A 15,232-nucleotide genomic window follows, 5' to 3' on the forward strand; every position below is an offset into this window, starting at 1 on the left:
CGGGGTCAGTGGTATGTTGTGAACCAGACTTATGCCTAAGTTTTATTTCCACGTTTGGTCACGTCTTGGGGGTTCGGACCTGTAGAGACTTGGTTCGTGACATCACATTCGATTGCCTTCTGATTATGCCTTCACAGCCGCGATTAGTTTTGGCCTGGTCGGACAATGTTGCACAGCTGACATGGAAGCATGGTCGCTCCACTGAGCGTTTGAATAAAGATTGGGCAAAAGTTAATAGAGAGGTATCCCGTTTTCTTTCTAGGAGTGGGGCCATTGTGGTAAGCCACCAGGATATGGAGGTCCCTTCCCAGAAACATTTGTGTTAGGATGGGGTACATTTGTCACCTATATGGGCCCTGGGTTTGAGAGAGGGCTTGGAAAAGGCAGTTAGGGTGTGGAAGGTCATGCATTTATGAGGTTTCATTCATGCATGTCGTCGCGGGATCAGGTCTTTGAAAAGCGAAGTGGTGGTATCGCAAAAGGTAGGGGGGAGACCCTGTTTTGGGAGGATCACATCCCTCCTTTTGGCAGACGGTAAGGAATACTCAGGGTCCTTATTGAGCTAAGGTCTCAGAGGGAAATGGATGAGGCACCAATCAGAAGGAGGGCCCCCTGAGTCGGCAGGTTGCAGTTGGGGCCAAAAGAGGGGTAGCTGATGATGACAGGTCTTTCCGATGTGGTTTGGCTTCCAAAGACCCTTTCCTCATACCCAGGTAAATTAATATGTTAATTAATTTACTATTGAAATGTTAACATTATTTAATAAAGGCTTCTGCGGCTATTTCATCCAAGTCACACTGAGTGTGGTTATTGTGGGTAAGGGTTATGGAGTTAATGCGTAAGGAGTTATGGGAGGCGAAGGTTATTGGGATAGTTTCGTTTGGAGGGCAAGTACCAGCCATTCCATATTCATGTGTTGCGCGGGTCGTTACGGTTAGGCCGCTTTCACACTTCAGTCATTTTGTTTCAGTCAAAATCCGTTGTTTTGTGAAAAAAACGGATCCAGTAAATTTGCCCGCTGGATCTGTTTTTTTTTACATAGACTTGTATTAGCGACGAATTGTGACAGATGGCCGTCCGTTTCATCCGTCATTTGACGGATCCGTCATAAATTCTTTGTTCGTCGGCGTGAGAGAGAGAGAAAGAATTCTGTTCCTTTAAAATTCCTACAACTCCTGCTTCGATGGATCCGGGGCATCAGTTTTTTACAATCTGCACAGGATCCGTTTTTTCAACACTTTGACGGATTGTGACTGATTCTAAAAGACTGAAGTGTGAAAGAGGCCTTACAGGGACACATATGTCTGGTATTTGCTGATTTGTGATTTTTTTCTTGTAGTGTTTTACATTATTTTTAGCAATTTTATAGGAAGCAAAATTCTGACTTTTATTCTCCCTTTACAATGCAGGGACGTAGAGATGCCCTGGTGTGTACAGTGATGTATCTCTGTGTATCAGCACAATCTGCTACAATGCAGCTTCATATAAAGAACTTCTCCCATAACCATCAGTGTGGTCTGAGGACGGTTGGGAGCTATGCCCATGAAGACGGGAATGCTCTGCATCTAGTGATTTCCCACCTCTGCTCAGCGTATAACTCCGCTCTTTATTCTATAACCACAGCCTTCTTTCCTTCTCTGTCGGTGGCTATCATCCCGCTCAGCACCCCCCACAAACCGCACATACAGAGATGGACGTGCCATCAATACCAAGCAGATGAACAATCTGCAGTTGTTTTTTGCTCCATTCTCCGCTCTCTCATGTTCAGTCTCAGCATTGACACATTGTAATAAGACACAAGAAACGACTAGATCAAACCGACACAAAGGACGGTGACCTTGAAATATGAGTCAATCATGTTGTTATCTCCTGCGGAGCCCCAAGTGCCGAGCATCAGTCAAGAAAATCACTTTCAGCAGAAGACTTCATCCTCTATAAGTTCATGCTGAAAACTTATAACTCTGCTCTCCATCCAGCCAAACAAGTGACTTCACCACCATCATCACCTCACTAGCTGACAATCCAAAATCACTTTGACATTTGACATTTGACACTCCCTCCTCAGTCCTAAAGTCCTGATCACCAACCTCAGCTCTGGTTGTCTGCCAATTATTTCGAGGAAAAATGTATCATAGCCCATGGAAATTGTCTCCCAATCCCCCAATATCATAGTCCTCTTCCCTACCACAATTCACCAAATTCATTTTCTATCATTTTCTATCGTTGAAATGGCCACAGATGAAATTACCAAGCTCCCTTCTTCTTCTCGCACTGCTAATTGCACCAGTGGCCTTATTTCCTTACATCTCCTCCAATCTTTCTCTGCACTGCCCTACATCTCCTCTTCATCTCCATCTACCACCAACCCGTCCTCTCCACTGTGCTGCACTGCCCTACATTTCCTCTTCATCTCTGTCTACCACCAACCCGTCCTCTCCACAGTGCTGCACCATCCTACATCTCTTCTTCATCTCTGTCTACCACCAACGAGTCCTCTCCACATTGCTGCACCACCCTACATCTCCTCCTCATCTCTGTCTACCACCAAACCATCCTCTCCACAGTGCTTCCCCACCCTACATCTTCTCCTCATCTCTGTCTACCACCCTACCTGTCCTCTCCACAGTGCTGCACCACCCTATGTCTCCTCCTCATCTCTGTCTATCACCAACCTCTCCACAGTGCTAGACAACTCTACCTCTCCTTCTCATCTCTATCTAACACCATACCTGTCCTCTCCACAGTGCTGCACTGCCCTACATTTCCTCTTCATCTCTGTCTACCACCAACCCGTCCTCTCCACAGTGCTGCACCATCCTACATCTCCTCTTCATCTCTGTCTACCACCAACCCGTCCTCTCCACATTGCTGCACCACCCTACATCTCCTCCTCATCTCTGTCTACCACCAAACCGTCCTCTCCACAGTGCTTCCCCACCCTACATCTCCTCCTCATCTCTGTCTACCACCCTACCTGTCCTCTTTACAGTGCTGCACCACCCTATGTCTCCTCCTCATCTCTGTCTATCGCCAACCTCTCCACAGTGCTAGACAACTCTACCTCTCCTTCTCATCTCTATCTAACACCATACCTGTCCTCTCCACAGTGCTGCTCCACTCTACATCTCCTCCTCATCTCTGTTTACCACCAACCCATCCTCTTCACAGTGCTGCACCACCCTACATCTCCTCTTCATCTCTGTCTACCACCAACCGGTCCTCTCCACAGTGCTGCACCACCCTACATCTCCTCCTCATCTCTGTCTACCACCAAACCGTCCTCTCCACAGTGCTTCCCCACCCTACATCTCCTCCTCATCTCTGTCTACCACCCTACCTGTCCTCTCCACAGTGCTGCACCACCCTACATCTCCTCCTCATCTCTACCATCCTACCTGTCCTCTCCACAGTGCTGCACCACCCTACATCTCCTCCTCATTTCTGTCTACCACCCTACCTGTCCTCTCCACAGTGCTAGACAGCTCTATCTCTCCTTCTCATCTCTATCTAACACCATACCTGTCCTCTACACAGTGCTTCACCACCCTACATCTCATCCTCATCTTTGTCAACCACCTACCTGTCTTCTTCACAGTGCAGCACCGCTCTACATCTCCTCCTCATCTTTGTCTACCACCATGCTTTCCATTCTGCCAATGAGCCTAATAACAGTGCCTCCCTCTCCTGTTTCCATGACTTCTCTTGTGCTGCTTCAGTTCTTTGGAATACACAACCCTGGACAATGTGGTTAATTCCCAGTATGCATATTTTTAAACATGTTCTAAAAATGCATTTCTTTAGACCAGTCGATCACCTCACTAATATAACTCTTCCCTGTTTTTCCTTTGTTAGCTTTTCCTCAGAATCTGCTCCCTACTATTCAATGGCAGAAGTAGACTTTAAAGGGCCCCTGTACAAAAACAGTATATGGGCACTTTTAATGTGTGATCAAAGTTGTTAAATTCTTCAGAGATGGAAGTGGACCCATTTTTCTCTCAGGAGTCCCAGTGCAGTGGCAAATGTTATACCAATGATCTGTCCTCCCCTTGCTCCTGCCATCTGTCCCCACCTCATCCATGCACGCCGTTGCATTTTGTATCTGGACATATAAATCCTGGCTGATGGCCTCTTCATGCAGCGTTACCAGAATCCACCTATTTACTATAATGATGGCTGGAACGTACACAACAAACACTCTTTTACCCTTTACGTCCCCCTATTTCCACATAGCTTGTAAGCTCTTGTGTTCAGGGCCCTCACTCCTCTACTTATAGACGGATGTGTTACTCTGTGATGTGGGATATTGTCTGCATTTGTCCCTCGGATGTGTAAATATGTGGAATATGCTGGTGCTATAGAAGTACAATTATTGTAAAAGTCTCTGTGGAACATGAGTGTAAGGCACCTGCGGTCAGAGACTTGGGGTGTTTGGGCGTCAGCTGAGGGTTTCATCTCTACATGACTTCTCCCTGGTCTGGGGCTTCCATGCCCCCATAGACCAGGGTCCAGGCCACACTAGACGTGATGGATTTAATGAGAAATGTGCGATGGGATTAGGGAGAAATGTAGAGAATATTAGGCTATAAGGCTGACTTTAGATGAATCCCTCTCTTCTACGATAGGAATGACTCAATGTGAGATTAGGGAATCGGGGGCCATGTGTTGGTTGAGTGTAAATCTGGAATATGTGTGCCACAGCTTCCTCCAAGAAAAGGGGTACAGCCTGGGAACGGATAACACTGGAGACATTCCCATAGCTTCCAGTGGTATAGAGAGTGGTGGATGTCGTAGAGCGGCGCCGGCCCACCCAATAATGGACGATAACCTCAGCACCTAGCGTCTACGGCACTGGCTCCAGTGAACATTAGATTGTGAGCCTACGTGGTGACAGGGAGTGATGTGTATGGTGGGCTCTGCACCCCGCTACCCAATATGTGAGTACCTCATAAATAACTCAATACTCACCGCTCGTCCCAGTGATGAGGCACATATGGAGCAGGATGGATGTCATCACTCGCTCTGTCACTGCTGATCTGACAACTCGTGCTGTTTGCTGCACAGAAGAGGAAGAGCCGGACAGTTACGGAATGGACGTGGTTTATGTCATTTTCTACAGAATCTGTCATGAGCGCTCAGAATTTCAGGTGTGAAATGTTTTTTTCACACCTCATAGAATCATTCTTCAGAAAAGTGTGAGGTGTGAGAGGTGGGACTGCAGTGAGGACAGTGGTCTCCTACATGGGGGTCAGGAGACGCTCTGCAGTGTGAGGGGTCCTCCTCCTGAGGATACATCCACACAGGACTGCAGTGAGGACAGTGGTCTCCTACATGGGGGTCTCAGGAGATGCTCTGCAGTGTGAGGGGTCCTCCTCCTGAGGATACATCCACACAGGACTGCAGTGAGGACAGTGGTCTCCTACATGGGGATCTGGAGACGCTCTGCAGTGTGAGGGGTCCTCCACCTGAGGATACATCCACACAGGACAACAGTGAGGTCCACCAAAAATCAACACAAATTCATGGCAGAAATGTGGTGGGTTCCACGGTGACGGACAAGACTTGTGGTGAAGACCGGCAGTAAATATGAATATCCTCAGGGGTGAAATCTGCACAAACGATCACTTCTTGCTGCAGGTTTTGTTCGCAATTTGAGGAAGAGAGTTCACAAAATGTTATCCAAAGTCTGAGACTGTAATATGGAGACTGGAGGGAAAGTCGCAGAGACACTGCACACCCCAATGTAGAGCACACCCCAAAATAACACAAACCTTAACATAGCACACACCCCAATGTAAAACATACCCCAAAATAACACACAAACCTCAAAATAACACACACCCCAACATAACACACACACACTAACAAACACACACCCCTACTTAGCACACACACCAACATAGCACACACCCTAACATAGCACACACACCAATGTAGCACACCTAAAAATAACACACAAACCTCAAAATAGCACACACCCCAACATAGCACCCAGCAACATAACACACAGCCCAACATAACTCACAACTCAACATAGCACACACCCCAATGTAAAAAACACCGCAATGTAGAACACACCCCAAAATAACACACACAATAACAGAACACACACCCCAACAGAGCACACACCCCAACGTAACACACCCCAACATAGCACATGTAATGTATAATCATTTGACCTGTCTCTTTAAGAAAAGGAAGTCTTGTGACTGGAAGGGTACAGACAGGAAGTGTGTTGGTGGAGTTTCAGTTTCAGTTTTAGTCTGAGGAGAGAAATGTGATGTTGTGTGCTGGAGGAAGAAGGAGAAGAATAAAGTACAGTTAAAGCGTTCTCTCTTGAATTCCTTATACCGTGTGGACATTACAACTGGCGGCGAGGATGGGATCCAATCACCTGCTGCTGTGAGTACTAACCCCTGCTTTACCGCTTCACACGCCAGCGCCACCGAGAGACTCCATCATGGCTGACTACTTGCACACGTTCCCCCAATTTGATATGACTGATGTCATTAATCTCTCTCATAACTGGAGAAAATGGCTAAACCGGTCTGAGAATTTCCTGGAAGCTATGGACATAAAAGAGGAGAAAAGAAAGAAAGCCGTGCTCCTGCACTGCGCGGGCACAGGAGTCTATGACATATACAGCACGTTACCTGCAGTAGAGTCCGACACGTACAGCCACTGCACCAAAGCTCTCACTGACTACTTCAACCCCAAACAGAACATCAGATATGAGAGATACAAGTTCAGGATTGCTAAGCAGCTTCCAGAAGAATCCATAGACACCTATGTCACCAGGCTAAAAGAGCTAGCCCATGGATGTGCATTTACGGATGTAGATGATGAAATCCTAACTCAAGTGATTGTCACCTGCTCGTCTAATAACATAAGGCGTAAAGCTCTGCAGCCGGATCTCTCTCTGCATGATTTAAGGCCCCGTTACATTTAGCGATGCACCAGTGATCCTGACAACAATACGACCCGGTCAGGATCGCTGGTGCATCACTAAATGGTCACTAGTGAGCTGCCACACAGGCCGATCTCACCAGCGACGCAGCAGCAGTCGGCGGTCGTCACTTACCTGTCACACGCAGCGAGGGTGACTTCTTCCGCCCGCGTCCATGGAGTCGCTCGTCGGTGCCAGCAGGAAGCCGATGACGAGAAATGGACCAGGACGATCTTGCGCGATCAGCGATATCCAGCGGGGGAGCCGGTCAGAGGTAAGTGTCACATGTAGCGAGATCGCTAGCGCTATCGTTGTTGCGTCACAAAATCGGTGACGCTTTAGCGATATCGCTAGTGATCTCGCTATGCGTGAAGGAGGCTTTACTCAAGATGGCCCGTGCGATAGAGATAGCTGATCATCAGGCCACCGCAATGGAGAATGGGGATAATTCACATGTGCATAATCTCAAACATAAAAGTGCACAAGACAAGCAAACCCCGAAACAGAAGAAATGTTACAGATGTGGACAAGCTTTCCCTCACCACCTGAACAAATGTCCAGCTCTAGGACAATTGCAAAAAAAGGGGGAGACAAAAAAGCGCAATAGGGTCTTATCCACGTTACAAAAGACAGTATATCATGAAATCTGCTCACCTGGTTAGGATGAGATAAGAGCGTGTAGGGAGCGGCTGCTGCGGATCCACAGGTCTTCAGTGACCAAAGAAATGATGAATCCAAAGGGAGTTTGTAGCTATATTCCGCGCTGCCGCTTTAGACAAATTCCAGGAGAACGCTGTATGATTGCAGTGGTTTTATTCTACGCGTTTCAGGGGTCTCATGCCCCCTTCATCAGGAAATACCACAAATACATACAGGTATCACAGACATAAATAGGTTTGAAAGGATGCTGGATTTCATAAAAATGAGCGCCAACAAGTCAGATGGTGCAGTGTCAAAGTTCAATGACACCACATGATTAACAGTTCACCTAAGATATATTACAAAAGAATACGTATTTTAAAAGATTTTTTGATTAAATTTTCGTTTACAAAACAGATAATAAAGTCAAATTTACGATTTAAACAAAAAAAAAAACAAAAAAGGGAGGGGGGAGTTTATTCCTGTTTAGAGGTGGATACCTTACAAGTGGACTATCGTATGGAAACAGCATTATAAAATTATGTTTTTACTTTTTTCCCCTTTTTGTATAAATATTGCAATGCTTTCAATGAAAAAAAAGCGGTTTGCTGTTTCCATACGATAGTCCACTTGTAAGGTATCCACCTCTAAACAGGAATAAACTCCCCCCTCCCTTTTTTTTTTTTTTTTTTTTTTGTTTAAATCGTAAATTTGACTTTATTATCTGTTTTGTAAACGAAAATTTAATCAAAAAATCTTTTAAAATACGTATTCTTTTGTAATATATCTTAGGTGAACTGTTAATCATGTGGTGTCATTGAACTTTGACACTGCACCATCTGACTTGTTGGCGCTCATTTTTTTGAAATCCAGCATCCTTTCAAACCTATTTATGTCTGTGATACCTGTATGTATTTGTGGTATTTCCTGATGAAGGGGGCATGAGATCCCTGAAACGCGTAGAATAAAACCACTGCAATCATACAGCGTTCTCCTGGAATTTGTCTAAAGTGGCAGCGCGGAATATAGCTACAAACTCCCTTTGGATTCATCAGCTCTAGGACAAACATGCAGTAAATGTGGACAAGGGAAGGCAAGTCGGCGCACAGCAAGTCTCCTCTGTCTACGACAAAGCCCGCGAATATAAAAATGGTAAATCAGGATACAGAAGAACTGTCTGTGGCTGAGAACTACGTGTTCACGACCTCTGTCACTGGCTCAGTGCGGTCTCCCTGTATCACGCTCACATCTGCGACACGGATATCACCTTTAGGCCTCATACTCACTGGCGATAAAATCGGACGATTGCAATCTGATTTCTCATCGGATTGCGCTCTGACCCATGTTAGTGAATGGGTGACATCTCACTTGCGATTGTTTTCTCAGCCAAAATCGGTCTAAGAAAAAAATCTCAGCATGCTGCGATTTGCAGCGATTTTCGCCAATAGAAGTCAATGGGTGCAATTAAAAAAAGGACCATCCGTTTTCCATCCGTTTTTAACAGATACATCACCATTCTGTGGTATAGAACACTGTAAATGGTCCTGTAAATGACTGTAGAAAAAGAGTGGCTGGGAAAAAAAACGGATGAAAAACGGATGGAAAACGGATGGAAAAATAAAAAAGCACATCGAAATCGCATGACACTGGCATAACACTCCACCCTTTTTTCCAGTCCAGAAATCGGACAGTTTTTTTAATCTCCAATGGGTATGAGGCCTTACAATAGATACGGGAGCTTCAGTGGCTATTATAGACAGCAATGCATATGAGCAATTCAAGACAAAGCCAGTTTTACAGCAGGTGCAGACTAAAATCTTTCCATGTGGATCTAAAACACCTCTAATTACAATGGGACAATTTGACTCTGAACTTAGCTTTAAAGAAAATAGGCAGAAAACCACATTTCACCCATTGCAAGGATCGGGAGGCTGTCTTCTCAGCTATCACACTGCCTTGAAGCTAGGACTCATCCAGATTATTCATACTATAACCGACCCAGCGAATCTGGATGTACAGGCCATGGTGAACAGCTTCTCCTCCCTATTTAGTGGTTTGGGAAAACTAAAGAACTCTCAAGTGCATCTTCATGTAGATAACAGTGTTCATCCAGTAGCCCAGGCTCACAGGCGGATTCCACTTCACCTGAGACAAAAGGTAGAAAAGGAACTCCAATTGCTCATGGATGAAGCGTTATTGAAACTGTTACTGGTCCCACTCCATGGGTCTCTCCACATGTGGTAGTTCCAAAACCAAAGACTCCAGAGCAGGTGAGACGGTGTATTGACATGCGCCTGCCCAACCCCGCTATTCAGAGAGAAAGACATATCTCACCTACAATTGATGACATCATTCGTTTATAAAATGGAGCCACCGTTTTCTCAAAACTTGACCTCAATAAGGGCTATCATCAGTTAGAATTGAGTCCTAAATCCAGATACTTGACCACATTTTCCACCCATGTGGGTCTCCGAAGATGTGAAAGATTGACTTTTGGGGTCTGCTCAGCAGTGGAAATTTTTCAAGACACGATAAACAGAAATGTGAATTTGATAAAAGTTCATTCGAGTTCTATGGTCACATCTTCTCGGTGGAAGGAGTACGACCTGATCCCAAGAAAGTGGAATCCATCAGAGCAGCCTCAATTCCACAGAATGCCAGTGAAGTGCACTCTTTTCTTGGGATGACCATCTACTGTGCTAGATACATTCCAAATTTTTCAACACTCAGCACTCCATTTAGAGAACTTACAAAACAAAGTTGTGTCTTTCAATGGTCCCAGGACTGTCAGGCCTCTTTTGACACAATTAAAAATTAACTCTGCTCAACAACCACCATGGCCTATTTTGATCCAGCTCTTCGAACTGAACTGACTGTGGATGCCAGTCCGGTAGACTGGGTGCTATTTTAGCACAATACAAGGATGACAACCAAAGTCCCCACATAATTTCTTATGGAAGCAAAAGCCTAACAAACACTGAAAGAAAATATTCACAACCTGAAAAAGAAAGCTTGGCAGTTGTCTGGGGATGTGAACACTTTCACTTATTTCTCTATGGAGCTCCCTTCACCATTGTCACGGATCATCAAGCTCTCCTCACAATTTTTGGAAACCCCCGAGCTAAAATGCCTGCACGGATCAAACGATGGGGTCTACGTCTACAGGACTACAATTATAACATTGGGGGGGTGTGGTTTGCAGGGGACAGGAGCAGACCTGTTTTGCAGGAGCTCCTCAGAGTCCCCTAAAAAAAGCAACATTAGCTTACTTAAAAGTGGATTTTCTTGAACTAACTGATGATAAAGACATTTGGGAACATGCCTGGATCGATAAAGAAGAAGGAAAACATGGACTTAATGAAGAAAAAGCCCTTTTCAGGACACAGAAATATCTTCATGAAAACTGCTGAATCACCTCCCTCCTCTGCTATGAGAAGGACGCCATCTAAAATGGCCACCGAAGCAGGACAAAAAAAGAAACCTTTTAGCAGACTTTCCACTTCCGGTCTGAAGAAGCAGAGGTCACTTGGAGTAATGTTGACTAATCTGGAGCCAGGAATGAAGCTATCCGATGCATCTGCAGCTCAGGCATCAGCCGCTGAAGAAATATCCACAGGGAGACTGCAGTGATACCTGGAACACTGAAGAGGAACGATGCCACTGTCAGAGTGGATGGTCTGGAGCCGGAAACTCCAGGAGTGGATGTGGCGCCCCTGAGGCTCAGTCGCCACAGAGGTACTGCACCTTCTCATAAGGTGTAGTGCCCCACCAACTAGGTAAGTTGGGAACTCCTTTCCACACTCCAACACCTGCACACACACACAGGATAGTTCAGCAATCGACCAGATTGCGGCTTCATGCTTAGAGGTTAGCAGAGCACCTTTCATGGGTCCTTGCTTCATAACACGAGATGTGCTGGGAGGTGGGTGGAGTTAGATATAAAAGAGTGGGAAAGTTTAGAATTACAGATCAGTCTGGGAGGTCAGTCTGACAGAGAGTCGGAGAGAGGAGTCTAGAGGGTCAGTCAGTCAGGAGAGACTGAGGACGGATCCCTAGAAGAAGGGATGGAGGAAGGAGTGCTGGAGCTGCCTCAGTGACCTGAGCCAGCTGGCACGGGAAAGGAACAGATGGCGAAAGACGTAGAACTGCAACCTAAGCGTCCATAAGAGAGAGAAGGAACTGTGCGGAATGAAGGAGTAGGAGAAAAGAGAGGAGTTGTGGGTTGGAAGAGGAACCCTGCCTATAGGTTCTCAGCGCAAGGCCAGGGCCCGGTCCCCGAGGTTGTATGGACACTTATGGTTCTGCAGCAGACACCGGTGGAGTAGTTGGCTGTAAATGCATTACTCCCATCCAAGACTGTATAGGGTGCCGGGACTCAGGAGAAAAGGAGTCCCCGAAGTAGGCTACAGCTGTCTGCCATACAAGGAGGAGTTGTTAGGAACATCTGACAGAAGGAACTTCAGAGTACCACGGTACTGGAGCTCTTCACACTAAAGGCGCAATAGAGGAGTCGTTCAGGACAGGTAGATGTTGGCGGAGTTTTGGAGAGGAGAATCCTGACTTGCCCAGGAGGTTGATTGAGTCTCTGCCCCGGAGGACACGGCACAGAGGCAGGCACCAGTGTGTACCACAAACTGTGAGTAAAGCTTTGGAACTACAAGCCCTGGTGTCTTCCAGTCATTGTGCGCCAACACCATCAGCACCGCTACATCTGGGTATCATCCTTTACACTACCTGTGCCTACACACTGCCATGGGGTTACAGCTTCACATGTGGGGAGCTATAACATCTATGCTGCAACACACCTTCAGCCCCAGAGGATCTGCATGCAGCGTTGGCTTAACATCTTGCTTGCCAAACACAACAGGTGGCGTCACGAACTATTCAATTAACTAAACTACAAACCCCCATTACTTGGGCGCCCAGGGCCACGGACTGGGTCACTGCTGCTGTGACACATCCCCCTGACACCGGCCCGGTACCGAGTACCCCACGGCCCTGGGAGGGTGGTGTTCAACCTAAGTTTCTTCTGGCAATTACTCTGATCTGCTCCATGTCCACATTTTCCGCCAAGGCTTTTGTGGATTCGGGAGCAGCGCTAAACCTAATGGACTTGGATTTTGCTAAACGTTGTGGATTTCCGAAGACACCTCTGCAGACGCCTATCCCTTTGAGGGGGATTGATGCTACTCCTTTGGCTAAAAATAAACCTCAGTTTTGGACCCAGGTGGTCATGTGGGTCGCCCCAGACCATCAATAAAATTGCAGATTTTTGGTGTTGCATGGTCTGCATGATGCCGTTGTTCTGGGGTTTCCCTGGTTGCAAATTCATAATCCAGTTTTGGATTGGAAATCTGTGTCTGTGGTGAGTTGGGGTTGTCGGTGTACCTTTAGTGAGGCTCCGTTTTTTTTCAAACTCTCCTCAGTCGCATGATGTTCCTGACTATTTGGCGGACTTTTATGATGTATTTAGTGAGAATGAGTCTGCGTCCTTGCCTCCTCATAGGAGTTATGACTGTGCAATTGAACTAAGCCCGGGGTGTAAATTTCCCAAGGGTCGGCTCTTCAATTTATCTGTACCCGAGCACGAGGCTATGCGGTCCTATATTAAGGAGGCGTTGGAGAAGGGTCATATTAGACCATCCTCTTCACCCTTAGGTGCCGGTTTTTTTTTTGTGGCCAAAAAGGATGGTTCTTTAAGGCCTTGTATTGATTATCGTGCCCTCAATAAAATTACTATTAAATATCAGTATCCGTTACCCCTGATTTCGGATCTATTCTCTATAGTTAGAGGTGCTTGCTGGTTTACCAAGCTTGACCTCAGGGGGCGTATAATCTTATCCGCATTAAGCAGGGGGATGAATGGAAGACGGCGTTTAATACTCCGGAGGGACATTTTGAGTACCTGGTGATGCCTTTTGGGCTCACTAATGCCCCTTCTGTCTTCCAGTGCTTCATGAACGATATTTTCCGAGACTTTGTCGATAAATTTTTGATTATCTATCTGGATGATATTTTGATCTTCTCCAAGGATTGGGATTCTCATGTGGAACATATTCGGACTGTGTTCCAGATCTTGAGGGAGAATTCCCTGTATGTCAAAGGATCTAAATGCCTTTTTGGAGTACAGAGGATTTCATTTTTGGGATTTATTTTGTCTCCGTCAACTATTGAAATGGACCCGGCCAAGGTACAGGCCATTTATGATTGGGTTCAGCCCACTTCTTTGAAGGCCCTCCAGAAGTTTTTGGGTTTTGCTAATTTTTATCGGAAATTTATAGCAAAATTTTCTAGTATTGCCAAGCTATTGACTGATCTGACTAAGAAGGGTGCTGATGTGTTGAATTGGTCTCCGGAGGCTGTTGCTTCCTTTCAGGAGCTGAAGAGAAGATTTACCTCCGCCCCGGTTTTGCGGCAACCTGATGTCTCACTCCCGTTCCAGGTAGAGGTGGATGCTTCTGAGATTGGTACAGGAGCTGTTTTGTCCCAAAAGGATCCTGTAACAGCTAAAATGAATCCCTGTGCTTTCTTTTCCCGAAAGTTCTCTCCATCTGAACGTAACTATGATGTGGGGAATCGGGAACTGTTGGCCATGAAATGGGCATTTGAGGAGTGGAGACATTGGTTGGAGGGAGCTAAACATCAAGTTGTGGTCCTCACTGACCACAAGAATTTGATTTACCTAGAGTCGTCTAAACGCTTGAACCCTAGACAGGCTAGGTGGGCCTTGTTTTTTACATGTTTTGATTTTGTGGTCTCTTTTCTTCCTGGAACTAAGAATGTCAAGGCAGACGCCCTCTCTAGGAGTTTCTTTGCTGATTCTCCTGTGGTGACCAAGCCTGCTACCATCTTAGGCGAAGGGGTAGTTCTTTCTGCCATCTCGCCCGATATGAGACTTGCTCTGCAAGAGTTCCAGGAGGACAAACCTGAGCGTTGTCCCAGTGGAAAGTTGTATGTTCCTGACCAGTGGAAGAAGAGAGTGATGTCTGAAGTTCATTGCTCTGCATTGGCTGGTCATCCAGGTATTTTTGGTACTAGAGATCTGGTGAGTCGCTCTTTTTGGTGGCCCACCTTGTCTCATGATGTCAGGAATTTTGTGCAGTCCTGTGGGACTTGCTCCCGGTCTAAATCTTGTTCTCGCTCTAGTGGGTTGTTGATGCCTTTGCCTGTCCCCAGGAGGCCATGGACCCATATTTCAATGGATTTCATCTCTGATATGACGGTCTCTCAAAGAATGACTGTTATTTGGGTGATTTGTGATAGGTTCTCTAAGATGGTTCATCTTGTACCACTCCCTAAGTTGCCATCTTCCTCTGAGTTGGTGCCCCTGTTTTTGCAACAGGTGGTTCGCTTACACGGGATTCCTGAGAACATTGTATCTGACAGAGGAGTTCAGTTTGTGTCTAGATTTTGGAGGACTTTCTGTTCCAAGCTGGGAATTCAGTTGTCCTTCTCCTCTGCTTTTCACCCTCAGACCAATGGGCAGACAGAGAGAACAAACCAGACCTTGGAGTCGTATTTGAGATGTTTTATTTCCGCTGACCAGGATGATTGGGTTTCATTTTTGCCCTTGGCCGAATTTGCTTTAAATAATAGAGCTAGTTCTGCCACTTTGATGTCACCTTTTTTTTGTAACTTTGGGTTTCATCC

At 46.1% G+C, this 15,232-nt stretch overlaps 1 protein-coding gene across 2 annotated transcripts in view; it reads right to left on the reverse strand.

Annotated features, from left to right (window-relative positions):
- Nucleotides 1-5,022, reverse strand: part of LOC141053869 (uncharacterized) — a 125,213-nt gene extending 120,191 nt beyond the window's left edge. For both annotated transcript variants that reach the window (XM_073551013.1, XM_073551012.1), the window contains exon 1: nucleotides 4,966-5,022. In XM_073551013.1, the coding sequence (XP_073407114.1) occupies nucleotides 4,966-5,011 (46 nt within the window). In that variant the 5' untranslated portion in view covers nucleotides 5,012-5,022. The remainder of the gene's footprint in view (nucleotides 1-4,965) is intronic.
- Nucleotides 5,023-15,232: the final 10,210 nt, after the last annotated feature.

The sequence above is a fragment of the Dendrobates tinctorius genome, unplaced genomic scaffold (genome assembly GCF_039654945.1).
Source record: "Dendrobates tinctorius isolate UK_male_01 unplaced genomic scaffold, ASM3965494v1 ptg000172l, whole genome shotgun sequence".
NCBI lineage: Eukaryota > Metazoa > Chordata > Amphibia > Anura > Dendrobatidae > Dendrobates > Dendrobates tinctorius.